General features: G+C 41.2%; 1 protein-coding gene across 1 annotated transcript in view; it reads left to right on the top strand.

Moving 5' to 3' along the window:
* Window positions 1-26,040, top strand: part of LOC308093572 (uncharacterized protein) — a gene marked incomplete at its 5' end in the record, with an annotated part of 94,722 nt that overhangs the window by 58,942 nt on the left and 9,740 nt on the right. Inside the window, 18 exons of the mRNA XM_080439905.1 lie at window positions 729-902; window positions 3,963-4,152; window positions 5,623-5,777; window positions 9,219-9,331; window positions 10,125-10,206; window positions 11,954-12,091; window positions 13,346-13,508; window positions 15,222-15,337; window positions 16,991-17,137; window positions 18,461-18,574; window positions 18,743-18,859; window positions 19,743-19,904; window positions 21,330-21,494; window positions 22,825-22,987; window positions 23,121-23,308; window positions 23,467-23,559; window positions 23,896-24,100; window positions 25,197-25,384. Of these exons, the coding sequence (XP_080296031.1) occupies window positions 729-902; window positions 3,963-4,152; window positions 5,623-5,777; window positions 9,219-9,331; window positions 10,125-10,206; window positions 11,954-12,091; window positions 13,346-13,508; window positions 15,222-15,337; window positions 16,991-17,137; window positions 18,461-18,574; window positions 18,743-18,859; window positions 19,743-19,904; window positions 21,330-21,494; window positions 22,825-22,987; window positions 23,121-23,308; window positions 23,467-23,559; window positions 23,896-24,100; window positions 25,197-25,384 (2,673 nt within the window). The remainder of the gene's footprint in view (window positions 1-728; window positions 903-3,962; window positions 4,153-5,622; window positions 5,778-9,218; window positions 9,332-10,124; window positions 10,207-11,953; window positions 12,092-13,345; window positions 13,509-15,221; window positions 15,338-16,990; window positions 17,138-18,460; window positions 18,575-18,742; window positions 18,860-19,742; window positions 19,905-21,329; window positions 21,495-22,824; window positions 22,988-23,120; window positions 23,309-23,466; window positions 23,560-23,895; window positions 24,101-25,196; window positions 25,385-26,040) is intronic.

Here is a 26,040-nt window from a genome sequence, read left to right on the forward strand (position 1 = left end):
TTTTTCTTCTTTGTAAAGCACGCAACAACACTCATCACTTCCTCTCTTTCTCTGTATCTCTCACTCTTTTCTTTCCTCTGGCTCAAAACTACCTCTATTTTTTTTCCTTGACAACATTATATGTGATTGATGTGAGTTGTGACCTCTTGTTCACTGAGTTGCCTACATTTTGAACATGTTTGTGTTTATAGTGATTGTTCTCAGTTACAGCATCATAAATATGATCGGGTATTACCATAAACGTTCATAAATATGGTTCGGTATTACCGTAAACCATTGTAAATATGGTCGGATATTACCATAAATGTTCGTAAATATGGATGGGTATTACCATAAAAAGTAGCATCATAAATATTATTGGGTATTACCATAAATGTAAAAAAATATGGAAAGGTATTACCGCAAGTCCATCATAAATTTGGTCATTTGTTACCGCAAACGTACGTAGATATGAACGTTAAAAACATTACCGTAAAAAAACATCATAAATATTGTTGGGTGTTACCATAAGTGTGAAAAAAATATGGTCAGGTTTTACCGTATGTCCATCATAAATTTGGTCGTTTGTTACCGCAAACGTACGTAGATATGAACGTTAAAAACATTACCGTAAAAAAAACATCATAAATATTGTTTCGTGGTACCTTAAATGTAAAAATCAGGTGTCAGGTGTTACCGTAAACGATCAATAACTACGGCCATGTCTCTTGTACCTGCTGTGAGAACAGATAGTGCTCGGTTGTGGTGAGGGGAAGAACTTGAGCGTGCAGGCCCAGCTTGGAGCCCAGCGGGCGGGCTTGAAGCTCAGCATGAAGGCCCTCCCCGTGACCACGGAGTTAAGGGGAACCGTCTGGCACAGCTGGCACTGGCTCCAGGACAAAGGACTGCCACTCAGTACCGAGGTAATACGATACACACTGGCATGGAACTCTTTTATTGTATCAACAGTGGTGGAAGAAGTGCTCTGATTTTTTAAATAAGAAAAAAGTAAGTCAAAGTAGCAATACCACAATGTAGTGTTGGCATCCAAATATACTGTACAGTGCCAAAGTAAAAGTACTCAAATCTATTCGAAAATAGACAAAAATAGCTGATCTAAAAAAAAACGAGAAAAATAGAATACAATATAAATTGCCCAAAATAGCTGTTCTACAAGCTCACAACATGTCATGCCACGTGTTGAGCGCTTGTAGATCGGCTTTTTTCAAATTTCCAAAATTAATTGGTTAATTGGTTAATTTGTATATTGTCTATTTTCAAATATCTGAAGTTAATGTATTAATTAATGTATTAGGTTAATGTATGTTTTGTAATAATACTAAAACTAAACAATATTTTCTCTGAGATGTACTCAACTAAAGTAAAAGTACCTTGAAATGACAGTACAGTACAGTAACCCTAAGCCTTATCAGTTCATCAGATCATAGATAGAGATTAGTGAAACATTGCTGAGGTGTATCACACGTATACATCCAGACGTTGTTTTCATTAACCACTTAAACCCCTATACTTGGTTGACCGGAGTCCCTCTGGGCTCTATGTTAGTGACTTTTCTCTTTCCGCTGTACACTAGATATATCTTTGCTGAAAATAGAACGTTTTCTCCAGAATATGCATGCTGGGATTTAAGCAGTTAAAACCGTTCAAAATGAATTAAGTCCAGGACGAATCCATAAATCATGCCTAATTTATTACCTATACTGAGAAGGTGTTGCTTGCTCACAGGAAATTCTTGTTCTTTCTTTTGCATTCCTAACCACTTAAGCCCTAATTTATCGCTCTTTAGGCTATATAAAACTGCCCACAAAAAGTTCGGAAACGTCGATTATTTCACCCCTTCAATAATAACAATTGGTATTGTATTTTATATCATTTTATAGTTGATTAGTCACCTCTACAACGTGTAATCGTGGAATGAGCAACACAGCTAAACGTGTGGGTAGGGACCTCCAAAAATTTGCCAAAATCCCCTGATATGCTTCTGTTGGTAATCGCTCTCGTTTTGAGCGCCCTGCCCAACACACACCTGCTGAGAGGTGTGTGACTGCCACCGGAGCATGGAGCATGAACACCGGCTTCCACTTGCCCTATTGCACGGGCCTTACCCTGAAGGGACAAACGTGACATCTTTCCATGTTTCCAGTGTTGCTGCTTGGAGCATACACAAACTCGTGTGCTGGCAGGTCGCTCAAAACAAGAGCGATTACCAATATTATATTAGGGGATTTTGGCAAGTTTTTTGGGGGCGCTACCTACACGTTTAGCTGTGTTGCTCATTCCACGATTGCACGATCTTTACAAGTAATACCTTGTTGTGAAGGTGACTAATCCAACTGGTATTATTGAAGGGGAGAAATAATCGACCGAAGTTACGTTTCCGAACTTTTTGTGGTCAGATTTATGTCTATTACTAGTGTAATGTCTAGTTTTACATAAACCGTTTTTTTCCCCCCATACAGATATTCCTAAAACAATAACATAAGACTAGCTGCTAATCTGTGCTCCATAGGTTCTTATGCATTAATAGTGTGTTGCACATTGCACCTAAAGGGCAACATGTGCTGCCTTACTCTGGCCTATGTGTAGTTTCTCCATTATCCTCTTTAGCTGCACTGGACCACACAGCCAGACAGTAGTCAAGGTGGGATAGATAGCACCAGGGCCTGGATAACCTGGGCGGCAGATGTTGGCATTAAGTAGTGGAGGAAGAAGTTCTCTGATTTCTTTTTTTTTTTACTTAAGTAAAAGTTGTAATACCACATAAAACATAAAAACATAACATGAAAATACTCAATCATAAGGTTGCATAGCCACAACATGTGCCTATAAGTTGTGAGCTTGTAGATCAGCTATTTTCAATTGACCAAAGTATAACATAGGACATAATTGGTTAATGTACGTTTTGTAATAATAATATAATATATAAAAATATATAAAAATAAAAGTAACTTGTAGCTAAAGTTTTCTAATAATTGTAGTCGAGTATGAAGCACAATATTTGCCTCTGAGATGGAGCACTGAGAAATGGAAATACTGAAATAAAGTATATAAGTACTTCAAAATTGTACAGAACTTGAATAAATGTACTGTACTTAGTTACTTAGTGCTCCACATATCACCTGATTATGGACAGCCCCCTTCACATTTCTTACTTTTCAATATGAGTGGACCATGTAAAACGACTGTCTAATGTAATGCCAGGCAGTTTTGTTTCATCTACCTGTTCAATTCCTAAATCTCGCTAAGGTAAAGAGTTTGAGATTCGACTTTTGTACGTAATGTGAGCCAAAACAATACATTTTGCTTTCGAGATGTTTTCAATCTGATATGCTTTGTAATTCCTTGTCTAGAACCACAGTCATGTCTTTTGGATTAGTGGCTGGCATTAATACACAGTGATGTCGTCGGCCTACATTGGCCCTGTCTAAGATCAATGGCTGGTCAATGTGGTGAACGATAGTAGCCCAAGGCAGCTTCCCTTGTGGAATGTATGTTCAATATTAGAGAGACTCCCATTGAAGAATGCTCTTTGTGATCTGTTGTTTATCCACATCACTGCAGAGGATGAGACACCATACAGTAACAGCAAAGTTTATCTGACAGCAGATTGTGACCTCATATACAGTATGTCCAAAACTGTTACTTTTCAGGATTCATATTCAAAAGCAGCAAAAGTAGCAGATCCACAAGCTCGAAACGCATCGCTTCACTGCGTTTCGAGCTGGCATATCTGCTACTTTTGATGCTTTTATGTGACGCTGTAGTATGATCAAGTAGGGCATTCATTTACGAAAAAACACAACAAAGTAAAAGTATGGAGATAAGGAGGTTTCTGCCCCGAAAGCGACGAAATACAAGAGAACGCCCAAAAAGCATGTCAGATAGTGTCCATACTGTATACTGTACTGAACTGTTATCTCTGAGCAATTAGCGATGACGTTCCCCCTCTCTGTCTGTCTCAGGCCCTGTGCTCCGTGGACGGGCCCTTGTCTCAGCTTCAGTCCAAGGCACAGCTCACAGTGGACGGACACAGACTGCTGCTCTCTGCTCTTAACATCAGTGCAGCGAGTGGGAGACTGGCCTTGCTGCTCTCTGTCAGTCAGACAGGAAGACCACTCCACCTGGATGCCGCGATGGCTGCCCAGTTCACAGGTCATGCTCAGCAACTGTGATCGATTGAATACGTTATTAGTCAGAAATGTAAAACAGCATGTGGTACAGTAAGACGTTAAAGCTAAAAAGGATTTGGAAGAAAGTATTTGTATTCAATTCATCAACATAGCATACAAAACCTTTTGGTCTCCTGATAGATGTTTTTTTCAGGCCAATTTTGAAAAAAAACAGTGTTACACATCCTTTAATGGATGGAATTCCACATTTTGGTGGCAGAGCAGTAGAATGAGAACTTTCCCATGTTTGGTCTAAATTTGGGTGGTACCAGATCATGGTCGCTCCCTCTAGTGTTGTGGCTGTGGGTGTCACTCACTTTGGAGAAGTAGTTTGACAGGTATGAGGGTACTGAGGGCACTTAAAAGCTATCTTAACCACTTAAGCCATATGGGTAACAGGAGACCCTCAGGGCTCAATACTAGTGTCTTTTCTGTTTTCTGTTATTGTGGGGAAAGCTTTCTCTGAAAATAGCCGATCTGTCAGGTGATAAGAAGCGGCTTGCTAGCTCTCATGCATTGAAGGAGGCATGAGCTCGGCTCTAGGCTGGGAGAGGGAGTGTAGCGCCCAGGATTACTTAGACAATCGGCACTGGGTGAAAAAATGGGTTACAAAAATCGTGGGATAAAAAAGGAGTTTGAAAATAGCCGATCGACAAGCTCACAATGTGACGCAGCACGTTACATTGTGAGGTTTAAGTGGTTAAATTTAAGTGGTTTAAATGGTTAAATGTAAAAAATCAACATACTTGATTTGTCTAAATGTTTTATGGATGCTGGGGTTTAAGTGGTTAAATGTAAAAATCAACATACTTGATTTGTCTTAATTTTTTATGTTCTGGACTCTTGACAATGTTGACCGAACCTTGGGTCGAACCTTGTTCTAGACTTAGTTAATGTATGTTGAATTTGATTTGAACCTTGGATTGCATGGCTACCTGGCCATGATATACGTACCAAGTATCCCAAAATTGATCATCCTTTCCTTTTTGCATCTGCTGAAAACAGTTCCTGGAGGAAAGATTGATTTACAAAGATTGATTGATGAACAAAAATTTCAGTTTTATGGCCGAAGCTGTGAATAGATAATAATAATGTTTTGACTTAAGTCTTACAGTAGGTGTGGTCCTTCAATCCTGACTATTTTATCTGCTAACATAAGACTATAACCCCATACTTCACATTGGATAACCAGAGTTCAGGAAATGCAGCAGATTATATCCGAATTAATTAATCTATTGGTTCTCAAAGTGGGGTGTGGGGACCAGCTCACAGCGCCTCACTTCGTGCCGCACTGCGAGCTTGTATATCTGCTATTTTTGAAAATGTTCTGGGGGTCCCTGGCACAAAAAGATTTTCAGATGGGGGACTGCGGGCATATATATCAATTTGGGGGTCCTTGGCACAAAAGTATTTTGATTACTGATTTAATCAATGGATGTGTCCTCGTCTCTAGGACCCCTCAGAAGCGTGTCCATGGATGTGCGTTGTGCTGGCCGCAGGTTGTACCTGCTTGGGGATGTGAGAGGTTGGGGCACACATGGAGGCTCCAGAGAGGCCAGAGTCACCTTGAAGCACAGAGCGCACGGACAAACCAGCCCCGTCTTACAGGTGAGGGTTTCATCTGCGGGTGACCAAACCATACCCATAAATAGGTAGACACCTCATGGGCTACACATTAGCACCGCCCCGATATTATGTAGCCCAATTTGAAAACAGTATGAAAACCCAATTTCATTATTTAACAAAGTATCCTACATCATAACATAAATACATGTCTGACATTTATAGCAAACCAAACCGTGTGAAAATTGGTTGAGAATTCAGCGAGTTATGATGCTTTTAATAGTGGACAGACCTCCTGCTTCAGTAGACATACAGTACAGTACATGATGGGGCATACATGCAGTGGGAGGCACGGCTGTCCCCACAAAATATGGCGGCCGCGATAAGACACGCCGCTCCAATGAACAGCAGCAGCCAATGAGTTATCTACGTGTGATATTTTCACAGCAGCATGTTTAATTGATAGCAGATACATAGGGAAATCAAAGTTCTGAGGCTGTGGGCGCAGTCTGCCATAAACAAACACCCCAGATGGGACTCGAACCCACAATCCCTGGCTTAGGAGGCCAGTGCCTTATCCATTAGGCCACTGGGGCTGTAACAAAGGCACATCAAAGGCTGTATTCACAGCCAATAGAGCGCGGAATGGAACAGAGAGCTGACGAGATACATTCCAGATGTGTAAAAGATTAACAGATTCATATTTGCACCCACATTAAACTCTGAAAGCAGCTCTTCACAGGCATGAAAGTGTTTTGGAGGAGGTTTGGTATAAATCCATCATCACACTTACAGTAGTATGGGCCCTCTAGAACTGAGACTCTCAAAGTGAAATCCTCTTTTTGTAATCTCTGGGGCATAGCAATTGACATAGACAGCTTCAGTACAGCTCATTTCAGAAGGCAGAAGCTAGAGCTCTAACAAGCTGTAAGAAAGCTGAACACTTTATACCAACTCTCAGATCTCTGCACTGACTTCCAGTGAGTCATAGAATTTCGATGCTGTCGGGCGGAAACCTCTTATCTCCATATTTCAACGTTTTGTGTTTTTTCGTAAATTAACGCCCTACTTGATCATACTACAGCGTCACAAAAAAGCATCAAAAGTAGCAGATCCGCAAGCTCGAAACGCAGCTTGTAGATCTGCTGCTTTTGCTATTTTTGTATTTGAATCCTGGAAAGTAACAGTTTTGGACATATGAGGTTTCCACCCGACAGAGACGATTTATTTTGTACATAAATTGCACACCTGCTTACAATAGACAGGTGCGAAGGAGAGGAACAGCCAATGTTGAGAAAAGAAGTAGTCCCACTTACTTCACGTACAAAACACATTTATTAGACTACAACGTTTCAGTCAACTGACCTTCATCTGGTACCTGTTAACAGATGAAAGTCAGTTGACCGAAACGTTGTACGTTATAAATTTGCTTTCTAAGTGAAGACAGTGTGTGGGACTACTACTTTTCTCTATTAGAATTTAAAATATCGGTTATTGGTGGTCTTTAAATCACTCAATGTTTTAATAAATACAGGATACGTTCACACTGTTTTCGATGCTCCCAAAGTGAAATATCATCTCTGTCGGGTGGAAACCTCACATGTCCAAAACTGTTACTTTTCAGGATACAAATTCAAAAATAGCAAAAGTAGCAGATCTACAAGCTCAAAACGTGTCGCTTCGTGCTGCATTTTGAGCTTATGATTTTGGATTATTTTGGATACTTTTGTGTGACGCTGTAGTATGATCAAAACACAAAAAGTTAGAATATGGAGATAAGAGGTTTCTGCCCGACAGCGACAATATATGAAGTGCACAACAATTTTGCCCAGAATGCTCTTCCTCAGAATCCATAAGCATAAACTTTGTACTTGGCGAAGTTTTGTACACTTAAATGTCCCTTTGAGAGCATTGAAAGCATGGTGTGATGTATTCTCTATGAAAATTATACTATAATATCTTCTCTCGTAGTGGCGTTTATCCTGCACCTGTTTAAATTTTCATTCAGATGTGCGTGTACTCTCTTGGACGGGAAACATGCAGTAGTTATGCCAAACATAGTTGGAACAAACTCCCAGAGGATCCTGTGCTTGTGCCAACTCTGTCTGCGTTAACTTAAATCCATCTGCTGCTTTTATTAAAACAGCTTACACCTGTTTATATTAAAACAACTTTTAATTTCTTTGTCTTTATGCTTTTAAATGCTTTTTTTTTGTTGTTGTTGAATGCCTTTATGTAAAGCGCCTTGAATAGAAAATGTGCTTGTAACAGAGGACAGATAACGGCAGTATTTGGTCCACCGTTTTTATTTATTCCCAGAGATTTACAGAAAACATACATGCAGCTGTTTGCCATGCTGTAGGCATAAGCTCATGAATTAGTTACTGTATGGCCACATGGAATGTCTGGAATCTAAGGAGAGAGCACATGAATAGTTGTGGTGATGTGTGTGGGGGGGTGGCTGATATACTGTTTCTCAGGGCTTCCCAAACTTTTCAGCTCGAGACCCAAAAAGATACATTTGTAGTGTAGGCTATAGGGATGATGAACAGTGAGAGGGTCATTATTGAGAAATAAACCCAGACAGGATGATTAGACCCAGACGCAAAGTGATTGGACTAATCACCCTGAAGGGGTTTATGTCTCCAGCCGTGTAATACTGCTTATTACATGGCTATACTTAATAATAAATCAATCAATAATTTGACAAAATGATTTTATTGATTTAAAAAGGATTCCATTGCTTACAGTAAACATTATTGTCCGTTAGATTACACCTGGTTTGAAATGCATAAAGTTGTACCGTGTCATACTGTAGAAATGCTATCCCCCCCATCTTCCTCGCTCTCTGATGGGGGCAAGCCACGACTTTAGACAGCTGTGGCTAATATGCAACCCAGCCTGGCTAGATTTTAATCTTGTCTGGCTGACAGAATGATGAGTTTAGGAAGAAGGCAAATTTTTGATTTGACATTTAAAAAAGCCTGTAGCAGAGGATGGTTTCGATCCATCGACCTCTGGGTTATGGGCCCAGCACGCTTCCGCTGCGCCACTCTGCTGTGAGTCACTCCAGATGGGACTCAAACTCATAATCCCTGGCTTTGGGAGGCCAGTGCCTTATCCATTAGGCCACTGGGGTGATATGAACAAAGTATTGGATGAAGCGTGAAGAAATCGTCTCTGTCAGTTGAAAATGTCTAAAACTGTTACTTTTCAGGATTCAAATTCAAAAGTATGAAAAGTAGCAGATCGACAAGCTCAAAACGTGTCGCTTCGCGCCGCGTTTCGAGCTTGCTGATGTGCTACTTTTGATGCTTTTATGTGACGCTGTAGTATGATCAAGTAGGGCGTTCATTTACGAAAAAACACAAGAAGTTAGAATATGGACATAAGAGGTTTCTGCCCGACAGCAACAAAATGATTCTGCTGTGGCTGCTTGTGGTGACCTTTCAGTGGAATTGTCTTCTAGTAACCATGTGTTTGTAGGTAGAAGCGTGGGGCAGAATCACTGACTCACAGCTGAGGTGTTCTATGGCTGTGAACCCTGAGCTCACCTCCTCACTGGCACTGATCATCCAGGGACACCGTCTTCCTGACAGGTAAACACACACACACACACACACACACACACACACACACACACACACACACACACACACACACACACACACACACACACACACACACACACACACACAAAATTGCTGATCTAAAAGCTCACAACGCGTCGCAATGTTTTGCGTTGTGAGCTGTCGTGGGCCTGTAGATCTGCTATTTTCAGCACACCTCACCGCTGTACGTCGATGTGTTCATAGTATGGACAGAGAGACAAAGAGTGTAAAAACTCAAAAGGAAATCCAGTGACCCACATGATGCACTTAAACACTGGACACATTCCATCTGTGTGAAGGTCTGTGACACTAGAACAGCCATTCCCAAACTTTGGGTAGAGGCCCACTTGTGGCCCGTGAGGATACTGCAAGTGGTCCCCCAAATAATTATCAAAACACTAAGATTTTTTATGATAATTTTACGATTAATATTTAAAAAAATAATGTAAAAAAAAATTTTATATGGTATTCTTTCTTTAAAACCTTGAAAATTTTGGTTTTCATTGTGATACAGATAAATAAGAACTTAAAGTATACTATGTTAGTGCCTATTGATCCAAGACGGGAAACACATTAAAATAAACATGCTCTGGAAATGCACGCGGCCCACCCATCTGACCACTTAAGTGGTCAGATGGGTGGGCCGCAAACTCTTTCGAGATTTTCAAGTGGGCCCTGATCCAGAAAGGGTTTGGGATCCACTGCACTAGAACATGCTGCTGCTGCTGTTCCAACACTATAATCTCTTATTATATTGACTGATGGACATCCTTTTGTCCAGTAAGGAGATGATGCTGAAGGTGGTGCAGAATATTCCCCAGCTGTTGATCTACCTACCTGCTCAACTCAACGGCAGGGCTCAGGTTGGTTTACACTGTTACAGTACATTATGTGTATAAATAGCATACAGTATCGTTGCTGTCGGGGCAGAAATCTCCATATTTTACCTTTTTGTGTTTTTTCATAAATTAACGCCCTACTTGATCACACTACAGCGTCACACAAAAGCATCAAAAGTAGCAGATATACAAGCTCAAAGCGTCGCGATCTGCTACTTTTGATGCTTTTCAATTTGAATCTTGAAAAGGAACAGCTTTGGACATACATGTACTGTATGAGGTTTCCACCCGACAGAGACGATATCGTTTTTATTCATGTATCGTATATAATGTATATGTAAGTGTGGGGGTAAATGGTAAATGGTGCATTTATATAGCTTTTATCCAAAGCGCTTTACATAGATTGTGCATTACATTCACCTATTCACACACGCATTCATACACCGATGGCGGAGGAAACCATGCAAGGCACCAACCTGCTCATCGGGAGCAATTAGGGGTTCAGCGTCTTGCTCAAGGACACTTTGACACTAACTCTGGGGGAGCCCGGGATCGTACTGCGGTTCCCATCCGTCCACTCTACCCCTGAGCCACTGCTGCCCCGGGGTGTGTTTGCTACGTGTATTGGCTGTCAATCCCGGTTTTAAAATGAGTATGTCACAGCCCCAGTGGCCTAATGGATAAGGCACTGGCCTCCTAAGCCAGGGATTGTGGGTTCGAGTCCCATCTGGGGTGTTTATTTATGGCAGACTGCAGCCACAGCCTCTGAACTCCCCAGTTACTTTCAACAACTAAACATGGTGCTGTGAAGATCACGTGTGATTGGTCATTCTCAGATGAAATCTTAGACATAAATATGTAGGTAGGCTAAGGGGCAAATACCCCCTTCGCTGAAATTGAAGCTCACTTTCGGGTTTTCGTTCAGCCTGCTGTTCCTTTAAAGTCTTTTTTTAAATCAGCATGATATGCGTTGAGTAAATTATGGTCCCATAATCTTTTTGATTAATGATAAATTAGGGCCTGTTTCTAGGGTTTCTACTGGTTCTACCGAGTGAAGACCCACCCTCGCTGCGGTTGCAGCCAATAGCATTAATCTCCGGTTGCATTTCGGACCGGATATAGAAAGATGGCGGATTTGAGGCTTCATTTACGGTCTATAGAAACCAATGCCGTAACGTTTTTCCCAGTGGACCTGCATGTTAACACAGCCTCCATATTATGCAGGGAAGCTTGTCATAACATGCAATGCAAGAAATGTCTGAGTTGGGACAAAAACTTTTTTCTATTTTATAACCATTACTGTTACTATCTAAGATACATTTTTCTTCGTGTGAAAACCCACATTTTTACTTTAAAAGTATCTTATATCATAGCATAAAAACATGGCTGACATTTATAACAAACCAAACCGCGTGGAAATCGATTGAGAATTTAGTGATGATTTTATAGTGGAGAAACCTCCTGCTTCAGTAGACATATACTGTATGGGACAACAGTATATGTATATATATGCGATGACACATCGCTCCAATAAACCGCAGCGGCCAATGAGGTATCATTACTTATTATTAGAACTAAGTAAGACACATAGTTTCAATGTTTGGCATTGTATGGTGTCCGTGTAGGAATGTGATGCATTGTTATTGTTTGACTGTGACAAATTTTGAATTTGGATCCCTCTCTTTCTGTCTGTCTGTCTGTCTGTCTGTCTGTCTGTCTGTCTGTCTGTCTGTCTGTCTGTCTGTCTGTCTGTCTGTCTGTCTCTCTCCAGTTCAACCAGTCTGACTCCAGTGTAGGGGGGTTAGTGGAGCTGTCGTCAGGCCGTAGGAGGCTCTGGGGTCTGGGAGAGATTACCGTCATCGATGGGGGCTACAAACAGACCCTGGAGCTGAACCACTCCTTCCCACAGGTGCTGCTTCAGTGTACTGTTTCAATGCTTTAGTTTATCTGTTTGATATATTACTGTTTAATGCAGACCAATCACAAAGTCTGAATATAAATGACCGTTTTGTCGATGATTTAACCGCATACATACCCCTAGCATCCCTGTCCGGGTGGCTAACATAAGACATGAGCTCACAACGTGTCACGTTGCGACACGTTGTGAGCTTGCAGAGCAGCTGTTTCCAATGAAGATATCGTCTCTGTCGGGTGGAATATGTCCAAAACTGTTACTTTTCAGAATTCAAATTCCAAAGTAGCAGATCTACAAGCCCAAAGCGCATCGCTTCGAGCCGCGTTTCGAGCTTGTAGATCTGCTACTTTTGATGATTTTTGTGTGACGCTGTTGTATGATCAAATAGGGCGTTAATTTACGAAAAAAACACAAAAAGTTAGAATATGGAGAAAAGAGGTTTCTGCCCGACAGCAACGATATTTAGAGCGAAAACAGGAGGGCGGTTAGAGCCCTTGGGAATCCGGAATAGGGTTTAAGTGGCTAATCTAGTCTACGTTCAGTGGATTTATGGCACATGAAATCCATTCAAAACTTACTTTATCATTTTAGAAACAACCACTTAATTCAAGTTAAGCTGCAGAACCAGCTCTTGGCAACAGATACACTTGCGTCGCTTTATACGTTTTGTATCTTTTTGTAGCTGCCAGTGTGAACGCATGGCTGACATTTATAACAAACCAAACCGCGTGGAAATCGATTGAGAATTTAGTGATGATTTTAATAGTGGAGAAACCTCCTGCTTCAGTATACATAATGGGACAAACATGCCTTAGGAGGCGATGACACATCGCTCCAATAAACCGCAGCAGCCAATGAGCTAATCTAGTCTACGTTCAGTGGATTTATGGCACATGAAATCCATTCAAAACTTACTTTATCATTTTAGAAACAACCACTTAATTCATTTAAAGGATCTACTCCATGAATTAAAAAAATTATAATAATATTTAATATCATATTTTTTATGTCCCTTAAGCCAAACATAGCCGATCTACAAGCTCACAAGGCGTTGTGAGCTTGTAGATCGGCTATTTTTGCCTAAAGTTCTCCTCAGAAAAGGGATGCTAGTGGTGGTTAATGTAAAAAAATATCATATCACACAAGGATTTGGCAGAACCCCCTGTAGTAACTCTGAGGACCCCCTAGGGGTCCCTGTTGAAGACCCCTGGAGTAACGGTACAGTGTGCATGGTGTTTGGTTGTCCAGCTGAAGCCTCTCCCCAGGACGGTGGCGGTGAGGACGGCGTACGAGGCGAAGAACAGCAGCTACCGGGTTCAGCATGGAGCAGTGTGGGGCAGTCAGGAGCTCAGCTTGACTGGACTCTACTCTGTTCCTCTGGGTCTGGAGACCGGGAACCACACCCTGAAAGGTACAGGCTGGTGGAGCATCGCACTACAGCTGCAAACAGATATTATTATTTTCATAATGGATTCATCCGTCAATTTACTTTTTTTTCTTCATTTAATTTGATTAATCTATGTGATTTAATTTAGACCATAAAATGACATTACAATAAGGTAATCAAGTACTGAATGATGGTAATGGCATAATTATATCGGGTGGGTGGTGGCTGATTTAAGCAGTAATCCAAGCTAACAAGTTACTACAACTGTTGCAGGCACAGTTATCATTTGTTTTTATTTTGATCAATACCATTTGATAATTTTCACAACAGCCCCAAATACTCTGGTGAAATGATCCTACCAAGCTAGCAAGTAGAGTTACATTTCTTTAAATCAGTGGTTCTCAATGTGGGGTCCTTGAATGGTTCCAGGGGGCAGCGGCGCAGCCAGAACGCTAGTATAGGCTGGGCCTGAGCAGGAGCGGGTGGGCACGCACACGCGCGCGCGTCCCCGACCTGTGCGCGCGGTTATTTAATTTGCGGTTAGTGCGCGGATATTGGGCGTTTTGGGGCGTTTTTTTGTTACTTTATTTCGGTTTTAGGGTTAGGGTTAGAGTTAGGTTAGGGTTATGTTATTTAATTCATATTTTTGCCTGATTTTACCAATTTTTTTTATCAAAAAAAATATTATAAATTTTTTTTTGCAAAATCGATTGGGTGGGCCAGCTTTCTATGTGGGTGGGCCACTGCCCACCCCAGCCCACCCATGGCTGCGCCCCTGCCAGGGGGTCTCTAGCTACATTTTGTTAATATAGCATCAAAATCAGTTGATCCACTTTAACTCAATATACATCGGCTATTATGAAGAAAGAAATGTTTACAATTTTGAATATTTCTGAAACATTTTAACAACACAAATGTAGTATGCCATGGGGTCCCCTGCACAATATATTTTCAGATGGGGGTCCGTGGCCAAATAAATAATAATTTGGGGGTCCTTGACATATGTTTGAGAACCACTGCTTTAAATCAAGGCTTCCCAAACTTTTCAGGCCACGACCCTAAAATAATCATATTTGATCTGGGGACCCCCCATCCTGACAAGAACCTGGAATTGTAGGCATTACATTTAGTTTGACTTGGTTCCACAGATAAATACTGTGAAAATAGCCAAACTAATTCAGCTAATTTCACAATGTTTACCTCTTTCTTAAGTAATATTTGACTATTTCTATTTGGTATTAAAAAGGTCTTAAAAGTCATTAAATTGTCACATTGTTTAGAAATGTCCAGATACCCTGTATACACTTATACTGTATGTTGGTTTGTTTACTGTTGAGTGAGAAAACAATGTTGCACATTATGCTAATCATCTGGGGACCCCCCAAAATAGCTCCCAGTTTGAGAACCACTGATATAAATGATGCATTTTGCTGATGGTATCAGGAGGGATTGCGCTCTCTTCTCAATGAGTAAACGGGTAGCGCCGGTGAACGTTTTCATCGTTATGAAACTCATACAATGTGGGTTTGATGCTTGATGATGGTGTGACAGTTTTCCTCTTTTGCAGGGGTCATCAATACTGTGTGTCCATTTGGTTCCATTTGTACACTCTCAGAGGTACAGACCTGTTATATGGTCATTCAGGGCTAGCTCTTTATGTGCTCTTTATGTGAATTTTGACCAAAATGTCCACCACAAGACAGCATGGTGATGACCCCTGACCTCTTGTTGTTGTAGTTCACATTGCCTGTGTTCCTCGTGGGAGCAGTCTGGAGGTGACACTGGAACGCTCCCTGACGGGCAGACAGGACACCGTTCTACTGGGCTGGACCAGGCATGGACGACTGGAGCAGGTCAGAGCAGTGTGCTTCTCAAAGCAGTCAACTTGGCTGAGGAGGTTCCAAGGGGATCCCCAGCTAAATGTGTTAAGATAGCATCAAAATCAGTTTAACCACGTTAACTCTATATACCAGGGGTATTCAGTCACTACAGGGGGGGGGGGGGTGTCTCCAAACTTTGTGTGATTGGAACTTTTTCTCTTGCATTAACCCACTTGAACCCTATAATTCCTATTCTGAGGGGAACATTAGCCAAAAATAGCAGATCTACAAGCACTACAAGCTTGTAGATCGGCTATTTTCTGCAAAAAGGTTTGGTGTAGGCTAGAGGGAAAAAAGAGCAGACCAAGTAGGCTACAAAGTATATTTAGTAATGAGGGTATAGTGCTGTCAAACAAGTCTAACAAGCTATCTATGAAATCTATGAAAAAGTTTTAATCTGCAACTTAATTTTCTACAATATGTAGTGGGGGTCCCTGCTTTATCTCTCTCTCAGCTAAGGGGTCCTTGGCCTGAAAAACGTTGAAGACCCCTGGTCTATATGAAAGGGTGCCCTTGACATGAAAGTGTTTGAGAAGCACTCGGTCACGACATGAGATGGCTCACGGTTTCATTTAAGCTACTGTACATGAGGATTTATGTCCACACTTCTATTTCAATATAATGTTTCTCAGACTGTCAGTTGTGTCAGTTGCAGGTATGTGTGTCTGTTTGGCTGTCGTCCCCCAATCTCTCTTCTTTTCTTTCATTTCATCTCCGTCTCTAGTTTTGGGAGAGAAAGTGATGGATGTTCTGAGCCCAAAAAGCTTTTAAATGCATTTTAAAATGCCATTGAGGCATTGTGAATATTTTATGCACAGAATAACAACTGAAAAAAGTCCAAGATTGGAAACAAATCAAGCGAAGTTAACATTTCTGCAGAGAGGAAGAATTATGACTTTAATATTGAGAGCATACAAGATAAAAAACACACAGAGATCTGTGCCTCACTGACCAACTATGGACTTGTTGTCAGTTGTGGACAGTAACTAAGTACTGTACATTTACTTGAGTACTGTACTATACATGTTTTGAAGATTCGTTTTTTTGTGCTTTCACGCTGCATAATGCATTTCAATTAGAAATATTGACTCCACTACCTTCCAAGGAAGGAACTCAAATGTACAAAATGAACCACTTAAGCTCTCTTTCAAATATAGTGTTTTGAAATACTTTCTGGAAATATTCAGAATTTCAATCCAGTAATGCATTGATATTCTTTTTATTTTTTATTTTTGAGTATTTACTTGAGTATATCGTTGTTGTCAGGCAGAAACCTCTAATCTCCATTATTCCAAAGTTTTATGTTTTTTCTTAAATTAACGCCCTACTTGATCGTTCCACAGCGTCACACAAAAGCATAAAAAATAGCAGATCTCCAAGCTCGAAACGTGGCGCGAAGGAATGTGTTTTCAGCTTGTCGATCTGCTATTTTTGCTATTTGAATCCTGAAAAGTAACCGTTTTGGACATATATGAGGTTTCCACCCGATATGCTTTGTCCACTTCTGCTCGTGGTCTATGTGTTTTTGTTTTAACTGTACGCATCTGTGAGGATTACCTCTCGCCAAAAAGCGTTCGTGCGTTGATTTCAGTCTAGCCTCATTTACTGCGTTGCCTTCACCTCCAGGTAAAGGCGGTCAGTGTGTGGCATCAATCAGAGGACCAGAGTGAGGCCAGGATAGAGCTCAAACAGCCCTTCAGTGCCATGCTCTCTCAGCTCTCCCTCCACACACTGTCTCAGGCCTCTCAGGGAGGACGATGGAACAGCCATCAGGTATGGAACAATTTGTATGTATTTATTCGTTTCATGATTGTTACCCCGACTGACTAGAAGGTTCCGTTATTTTGGTTCATGTATTGTATGTATACGGTAAACTGGTACTGTACAACTGTACCAGTATCCACAAGGTATATGTTACAACTGTGTGCATTTACCTAGATATTTGTTAGTTTTTGTCCTTTCTGTTGTCATGTCCCTTTATTTCATTTTTGTTGTTTTTCTTTTCTTTAGTTTTTCCTTTATATTAGTCCTTTTCATAATTGAATTCTTCATGTTAACAGTATGGGCATAGTCCTCTGGGGTGGGGAGGAAAAAGAAAAGAGAAAGGGCGGGAAATAAGAAGTTTGTCTTTCTCTTGATGCTGTTAACAAAACCTTTTCTGAAATAAAAAAATATATATATTTAAAAAATGGTATGTTACTGGCCCACATCTCTCACCTTTAACTATCAACAATACTGCTTTTCCACTGCACGGACTGGACTCTCGCCTTTTTTTGTTTTCCATTGGGAAAAAGTACTTAGTACGTTATTGGTATCACTCCGTCGAGGTTCCAAAGGAAACTGAGATGATACCAAAATGTGAAAAACACTGCAGACTACAGACTGGACAGAGAGAATCATCACTATAGCATCATTGAGTCACAGTGGACTGCCTTATATACTCCATGGAAGTAAAATTACTCAATGTTAAAGGTCCAAACACACCTGCAACGTTTATTTCCTTTGATTAATTTGCATTAATTTAAACTGCTGCTTGCATCATGAGTATATCCACACATAATGCAAATATAACAAGGCGACAGAGTGACGTAATCATAGGAAACAAGGTCGATTTTTCACGCAAATAAAATCTTTGTTAAAATGTATTGCACAACAATACATGTCATCAAGAAATACAAACACTATGTACAGACCTGTGGTCTCCTGTTGGATGTTGTTTTTCGAAAGAAACCAGTGTTTCACATCCTTTAATGGTTGGTGTCAGGGCATTCCACATTTTGGTGGCAGAGTAGTAGTAGAATGACAATTTTCCCATGTTTGTTCTAAATTTGGGTAGTACCAGATCATGGTCGCTCCCTATAGTGTTGTGGATGTGGCTGTCACTTAGCCTGGCATTGGCCAGACTGATAACGTGGATTCACTCTCACGTTCCGGGAGGAACGTGAGAGTGAATCCACGTTATCAGTCTGGCCAATGCCAGGCTAGGTGACACTCCCTTTGGAGACGTAGTTCGACAGGTATGAATGTAACCAAATGGACCCGGGTGACCATGTTTTGACAATCGAAGGGTTTTCTTTGTGGCTGCATGCTGTCCAGAGCCATCTGTCATGGGACAGCGGGGACCCTGTGAACATCTCCCTCAGTCTGACCAGACGGTGGCAGGACACCTCCAGCAGGGGGCAGGCCTGCGCTCTCTTCTCAACCAGACAGGTACAGCTGCAGGTCCAGTGTTTCTCAAATGGTGGGTCGGGACCCATTTTTTCGGTCACGGACCCATTGTTAATGTCTCCTCTTTTTTTTTTGTTATGTTAAAAATCTATATATTTCAGAAGATAAAAAATGGAAAATCTTCTAATTTTGTTTTGCATGCCTGTGTAGGCAGCCATTTCTTCTGTCGAAGGCTGCATCTCAGTTTCCCAGGAGATGAACTCATATTCCCAGAATGCTGAGCTAAAGTGGGATAGTAGGAGTGTCAAACAAGGCCTGAAGTATCAGGTATGAGGAAGACCCCCGTCTCCATACCATATATTTAATTCATTTATAGAGAACATAACCTTATGAGTATAGACTGAATGGAAAGATGTCTACCATGTGAACCTTACAATGCGTTGATACTCCCTTTGCACCTTAATGTCTAATCTCATGTACATACCTGTTGCTAATGTCAATGTGGACCTACTGAAGTGTTACCACCTTGCACCTTATGACTTATGTCTAACCTCATGTACTGTACCTGCTGGTTTACACTACTGTACAGTATGTGTATAGATGCATATTGTCTCTGTCGGGTGGAAACCTCATAAGTCCAAAACGTACAGGATTCAAACATTTCAGGATTCAAATAAAAAAATAGTAGCAGACAAGCTCAAAATGCATCGCTTCGCGCCGCATTTCGGGCTTGTGGATCTGCTACTTTTGATGCTTTTTTGTGACGCTGTGGTACAATCAAGTAGGGCATTAATTTACGAAAAAAATCAAAAAGTTAGAATATGGAGATTGGAGGTTTCTGCCCGACAGCAACGATATGCTGATATATTTGACGTTTGCCTCTCCTCTCCCTGCCCTCCACCCTCCCTCTTCTTTTCTTTTCTCTTCCCGAAAACAGCTAAAACAAGGGGGCTTGCACCAAAAAGAATTTCACCCACTTCTTCCTGTGTAAACTTGTGATGTGATTTCTTTTGAGTTTTTTTTTTATTGTGATATAGATCTCCCTTGGGTCTGAAATAAAGATTGAATTGAATTGAATTGAATTGACAATGACGCTGTGATGTGTTTTGAACATTGTGTGTGTGTGTGTGTGTGTGTGTGCGCGTGTGTGCGCGTGTGCGTGTGCGTGTGTGCGTGTGCGTGTGCGTGCGCACGTATGTGTCCTGTCCAGAGGACGCCCAGGGGAATGCACACTCTCCAGATGGAGGTTGGGGCTGAGAACATGTGGCCTGCTGCTGCCTGTCCTTCTCACAGCCTCCAGGCAGAGGTCCACAGCAACCTGAGGACCACCCTGGAGCACACTGTCCTGCTGGGGCTCTGCCCCACACAGCCAGTGAGTCCACCAATCGATCTATCCATCCATTTCAATAGCTCTGCTTGTTCTGTCACGGGTTTGCATTGCTTCTTTTGGTTTTGATCATGTCGATGTGCAATTTACAATTCACAATTTAAGGCATTTATCCAGAGCAATTCAAGTGCTAAATGTGAAGTTATGGAGTACATGGCATGAACCATATGGTCAACAAACCACAGGGTAAATGGCCACATAAGTAGAGTCTAAAGAGAACAATGTGATGTGATGTAACACTGGTTTCTTTCAAAATTGACCTGAAAAAGCATCTATCAGGAGACCACAAGGGGAGGTAAATGTAATTTTCTATAGTGTTTGAATTTGTTGATGCCATGCATTATTGATTGTGTTAATTTTGTATACTATGTTGATGAATTGAATACCTAGGACCACAATGGAAACAAGTCCCCAGGACTTTTTTGTGTTTATGTGTTTACCTTTTAGCTTTAATGTCTTACTGTACCATGTGCTGATTACATTACTGACTAATAAAGTAAAGTATTCAATAAATAAATAAAAAGGGTACCAGGTAAGCATCAAACCTAGCGTCTGTCTTAACAACAGGCTACATCTAAATAACATTCTTAACATTCGTGGTCAAGCAAAACTAACCTAAATAACATGTGTGAACACGTAACCAACTCAGTATATTTGCATAGTATTACTATAATCCATAAAAACGTTGACAAGAAGGCATACAAGGATAGAGGAGTGCGAGGGTAGCATGTAGTTTTGTGTCTGCAGTGTGGTCATCAGTGTGCTTGGTTCAGAATAATCAATGACAGAAAGTAGCATGAGAGTGTCCTGTTTCATCATTTCTTTCCGCAGTGGAACCTCTTGATTTGAAACCGCATTTTTGCAAAGACGACCAGGCATAGGCATGAGCATTTACAAAAGTCAAAAGTTAAAATTATATCTATATTTATATTAAAATATATACAAAAATAAATAGTTTTTTTTCTTTACAAACAATTACAAAAACACATCTGTCAATAATAAACAATATCAAAAATAGGTACTCATCATAACACCCACGCTACAGTGAATACATCGTCATTGCCTGTCAGTCACACACAAAAAAGGATGTGTAATCATTTTGTATGTGCATTTTCACATTGTCGTCTCTGTCGGGTGGAAACCTCATATGTCTAAAAACTGTTACTTTTCACGATTCAAATTCAAAAACAGCAAAAGTAGCAGATCGACAAGCTCAAAACGCTTGCAGATCTGCTAATTTTGATGCTTTTGTGTGACGCTGTAGTATGATCAAGTAGGGAATTAAATTACGAAAAAACACAAAAAGTTAACATAATGGAGAGAAGAGGTTTCTGCCCGACAGCAACGATGTGCACTTTGCTACAGCTGTTCTGGACTGTGTGTGTGTGTGTGTGTGTGTGTCTCCCTCAGACTGTGTCGTGGTCAGGGACCCACAGGGTGAACTCTGGAGAGAAGCTGCTCTACACGCAGACTCGCCTCTCCGTCGCGGGGCGTCCCACGGCGCTCTGCAGCCTGACGCTGGCCCTCACTAACAGCTCTACTGTCCATGGCACCAACATGTCCCTACTCACCCAGGTAACATGGACCCCTCACTGACCCAGTTTCTTTGTGTTTATTTGGTAAATTAATGCCCTAGTTCTGGGGTCTTCAACGTTTTCAGACTAAGGACCCCCTTAGCTGAGAGAGAGATGAAGCAGGGACCCCCTCTATATTGTATAAAATTGTGTTTCAGATTCACTTTTTCTTTTTACTTGGTCTGTTCTTTTTTTCCCTCTACACCAACCCTCTTTGCCAAAAATAGCCGATCTACAAGCTCACAACGCCTGGCACTGCGAGGCCAAAGTTCTCCTCAGAATAGGGATGCTAGGGTTCAAGTGGTTAAGGTAAAACATGAAAATCCTATCACACAAAGATTTGGTGGCCCCCCCTGTAGTAACTCTGAGGACCCCCTAGGGGGCACGGACCCCCTGATGAAGACCCCTGCCCAGGGGTGGCCTTAGTGATCTGGGGGCCCGTTTCAAGAGCTAATATGTGGCCCCCTATGCACCCCCCCAGCCCCAGAAAAAATAAATAAATAAAAAAATAACATTTTTATTTAATTTTTTTATAAATATTATATAAAATATATAATAAATAATATATATAATATAAAATATATATATAAAATATAATAATTATATATATAATATATATATATTATTATATATATTATATATTATTATATATAATAATAATATATTATAATAAATAATATAATATAAAAACAGTTTATTTTATAAAATATATATAATATTTGAAAAAATATATATAATAATAATAACATTTTAAAAAAAATCTAAAATTTTATTTTTTTCGGGGGCCCCCTGAGGTTCGGGGCCCGTTTCAATTGAAACGGGTGAAACATAGGAAAGGCCGCCCCTGCCCCTGCCCTAGTTGATCATACAGTGTCACACAAAAGCATCAAAAGTAGCAGATCCGCAAGCTCAAAACGCAGCGTTTCGAGCTTGTGGATCTGCTACTTTTGCTATTTTTTTATTTGAAAAGTAATGTAAAAGTAAGTAAAGTTACAGTTTTGGACATAAGGTTTCCACCCGACAGAGACGTTCCGTTCTAGCAGCATAAAGTATAAAGCCTGCTTACAAATACAGCTTTTCCTGCTATACAACTATGTGCGACCATTGAATTGCAACCCTGCTTTGCTTGGGGGGGACAGGTATTTTACCTCTGTGCCACTCGAGCGCCCCCAAACTGGGTATTTACTGTATATTTTATTTCTTCCACTCCCAAGTTTTATTGCTACTGTCAGTATACTTTTTTTTTAATGCACCGTTTACGATTTATTGTCATAGTTACAATTGTATTGCATTGTATTGTGAAAATTGTGTGTGTGCTTGTGTGTGTGTAGTCTAGGATAGGTAATTGGAGTATGGAGGTGGTGGGCAGGGTCCTATCCTCACCTCGGGGGCCCGGGCTTCAGATACAGGCCAGGCTGGACCGCAGTGAGCACCTCTGGTGGAAGGGGGCGCTACAGGGCAGATGTCTACACACCACAGCAGGGTATAGAAATGGTAAACACAGATTCATTCCATTTATGACAAGAAAATAAAACAAATGGCACTCATAAAATCACCGTCCTAAAATGTTGATGTCCTCACAAGTACAGCAATACAAAAGTGTGTGTGTGTGCGTGTGCGTGTGCAGACCCAGACCCAGGTGAGGACCTCAGTGTGTCTGTGTGTGTGGAGAGGGGACGGATGTTGACCCTGGACGTCCAGAGACAGGAGGACACGGCCGTCCCTCGAGTTCTCGCCTCTGTCTCCGTGGGAGCAGCCAATCACAGCCTCGTTTTCAGAGCCAGCGGCTGTTCGGAAAGTTTGTTTGCAACTGAGGTACGGACGATTATGGAATAGAGGTGTGATTATTGATTGAATACTGTATTAGTCAGAAATGTAAACAGCACGTGGTACACTCAGACATTAAAGTGAAACACCCCTTTAAGCATTAGTCTGAAAATCTAGCCTGTCATGTGACCTCTCCACTCCCACAGGAACGTGCTCACTATGTGAGTTTGCGGATACGGAACACCCTGCTGGACAGAGTCAGGACTGCACAGCACCTCCTCACAGAGTTCAGACGCCAGGTACAGTATTCACAACGTTGTGTATGGTGGTGGTTTCATTTCGTCGGTGTCGGGCAGAAACCTTATCTCCATATTTTGAAGTCTTGAGTTTTTTTGTAAATTGATGCCCTTCTTGATCATACTACAGCGTCACACAAAAGCATTAAAAATAGCCAATCTACACGCTGCGTTTCGAGCTTGTCGATCTGCCATTTTCGCAATTTTTTTTATTTGAATCCTGAAAAGTAACAGTTTTGGATATATGAGGTTTCCACCCGACAGAGACAATTTACAAACTGATGAACTGAACTGACGATGACTGTTGTTTTTCTCTTGTCTTGTGTGTGTTCTTCCCAGTCCAGAGACAGCGAGTTCCTCCAGGAGGTGAGTGCTGCAGCCCTTCACGTCACCCAGCAAGCAGAGACCCTGCTGGGGCAGAAGGATAAAGAGGCCTGGGGCCTGTGGAGGTACAGCCCCGCACGACACCTTCTGACCCACACCCTGCCTGGCCTCCTCGCCCTGCTGCAGCACGCCTCCCTGCTGGGCCAACAGGAACTGAGGAGTGAGTCTGAATGTTTCCCATCGTGCAAAAGAACATAATACATACCGTAAATGTACCATAACATGTATTTTCAACATATTTTCATACTTTCACGATGATGTTCTGGCACCGCTCATTTAGAAATGTCATTACGTTATCTCATATTTATGTCACAGAGTGTTTCCTACTTCCGTATCTCCGCACGAAGGAATTAATAATCTCTGTGCAAGCAAATCGTAGTTGTTTATAATTGCCCCCTTGTGTTTCACAAGATGTACATAGCACTTATATAATATAACTAAATTGGCTGAAAATGCTCGAACTGCTGGCATGGAGATTCCCCATATTTGGCAGCATAGAGGGTGGGCCAAAGAGTATATCAACCGTACGTCACTTATCCCATAACCCCAAAAATCTATTATCCGGTTCCCCTTTAAAGAGGTGGTGCCATGGTTTTGCACTTTTTCTGTTTTTCATGTGTCTATGAGGTTGATAGAACTTCATTAAGCTCCCTGGTGGTGTTTTTATGGTGTTTTATGTCTTCTCTGACTATTTTGAGTTTCTACCTGGAGGCTGAAACCTTGAGGGTCAAACGTGCCAATAGAAAAACAGCGCTTTAGTGACATAGTAAAAAATATACCCTCCCCCTCATTATCATAACACAACAGGTGTGGGCATGAGGAGGAGGAGGGACTAGGACAGGTGGGTGGTGCTAAGGTGGTGGAGGAGGTGCTAAGGTGAGAACCAGGTATACTTAATGAACTGGAGGCGTGTCCACATAAAAACATAATTTTAACAATTTCTGTATACTTTTTTGAAAAAAATCTTCCTCCTAGTATAACCATAATACCTGATGATTATGTTTTAAGGGGGGAGGGAATCACTGAAAATCACGGCACCCCGTCTTTAAGTATCTTTTGACGCCAATACTTTTGCACTTTTACTTGTAAATTTTGAACACAGGACTTTTACTTAACTACTATTGCTACTTTTACTTACAGTTAATACAAAATCTGAGTACCTATTTCCACCACTGAATGGAGCCTTACGGGTCCATTTGGTTCCATTTTGTGCACTCTCAGAATTAAGTGATGTCATCTATCTTGTCCATGGTCAGGGCCGCTGGCCACGGTGGCAGGAGTGTACCATGACGTGACAGGCCAGAGACTGGAGCTGCTGTGGAGGGAGCTGGTGTCTGAGTGGACCTCCAGCATGGCGGAGGCCCTGCCTCCGCTCCTACACAACCCTCAGCTCAGACCCCTGGCTCAGGCCAGCCTCAGCACCCTGGGCACCGCCCTGGACCTGGTGAGATGATGGCCCTGGTGTTGGGTGTTTATTTATTACACACTGGGTTTTTTTTGGAAGGGAAGTTGAAAGTTACCTGTTAAGTGTGTGTAGTCTGTGGTCCATCATTGTGGAAAATTAATATTGGCTAGGTCTGTCACAATTATTAGAGATAGTCGCAATTATTTATTGCATAATCCTCATAATCGTTTCCATGTTAAAAATGTTCCTATATTTTCAAACATTTTCAAAAATAGTGGAAATAGCTCATTTAAAAGCTCAAAGCTTGTAAGCTTGTAGCTTTGACTGTGTGTGTTCGTGTGTGCGTGTGTGCGTGTGTGTGTGTTTGCCTATGATGTATGTCGGGGTTGGGCAGCTTTGATGATGGAGAGGGCCATTAATTTTCCATGCTCCCTCTAGGGGGCCACGTTGAGTACTTGCACTCTCACCCCATCACTCAAATAGCCTATACTGTAATAGTCACAACAGTAATAATAAAGGAATATTAACAATTATTATTCAGTGTAACAATTTTATTTATTCTCAAATGCTTTTAGCAATTATTATATTAACTTTATGAGCTTAAATACAAATACAATGTAAATTTGCATTTTTAGAATTGACAACTGAAATCAATAATATATCAGTATTGGTATATTGACCTTCTGGTAGCATTA

This window comes from Gymnoscopelus braueri (genome assembly GCF_963280865.1).
Source record: "Gymnoscopelus braueri genome assembly, chromosome: 10".
Lineage (NCBI taxonomy): Eukaryota > Metazoa > Chordata > Actinopteri > Myctophiformes > Myctophidae > Gymnoscopelus > Gymnoscopelus braueri.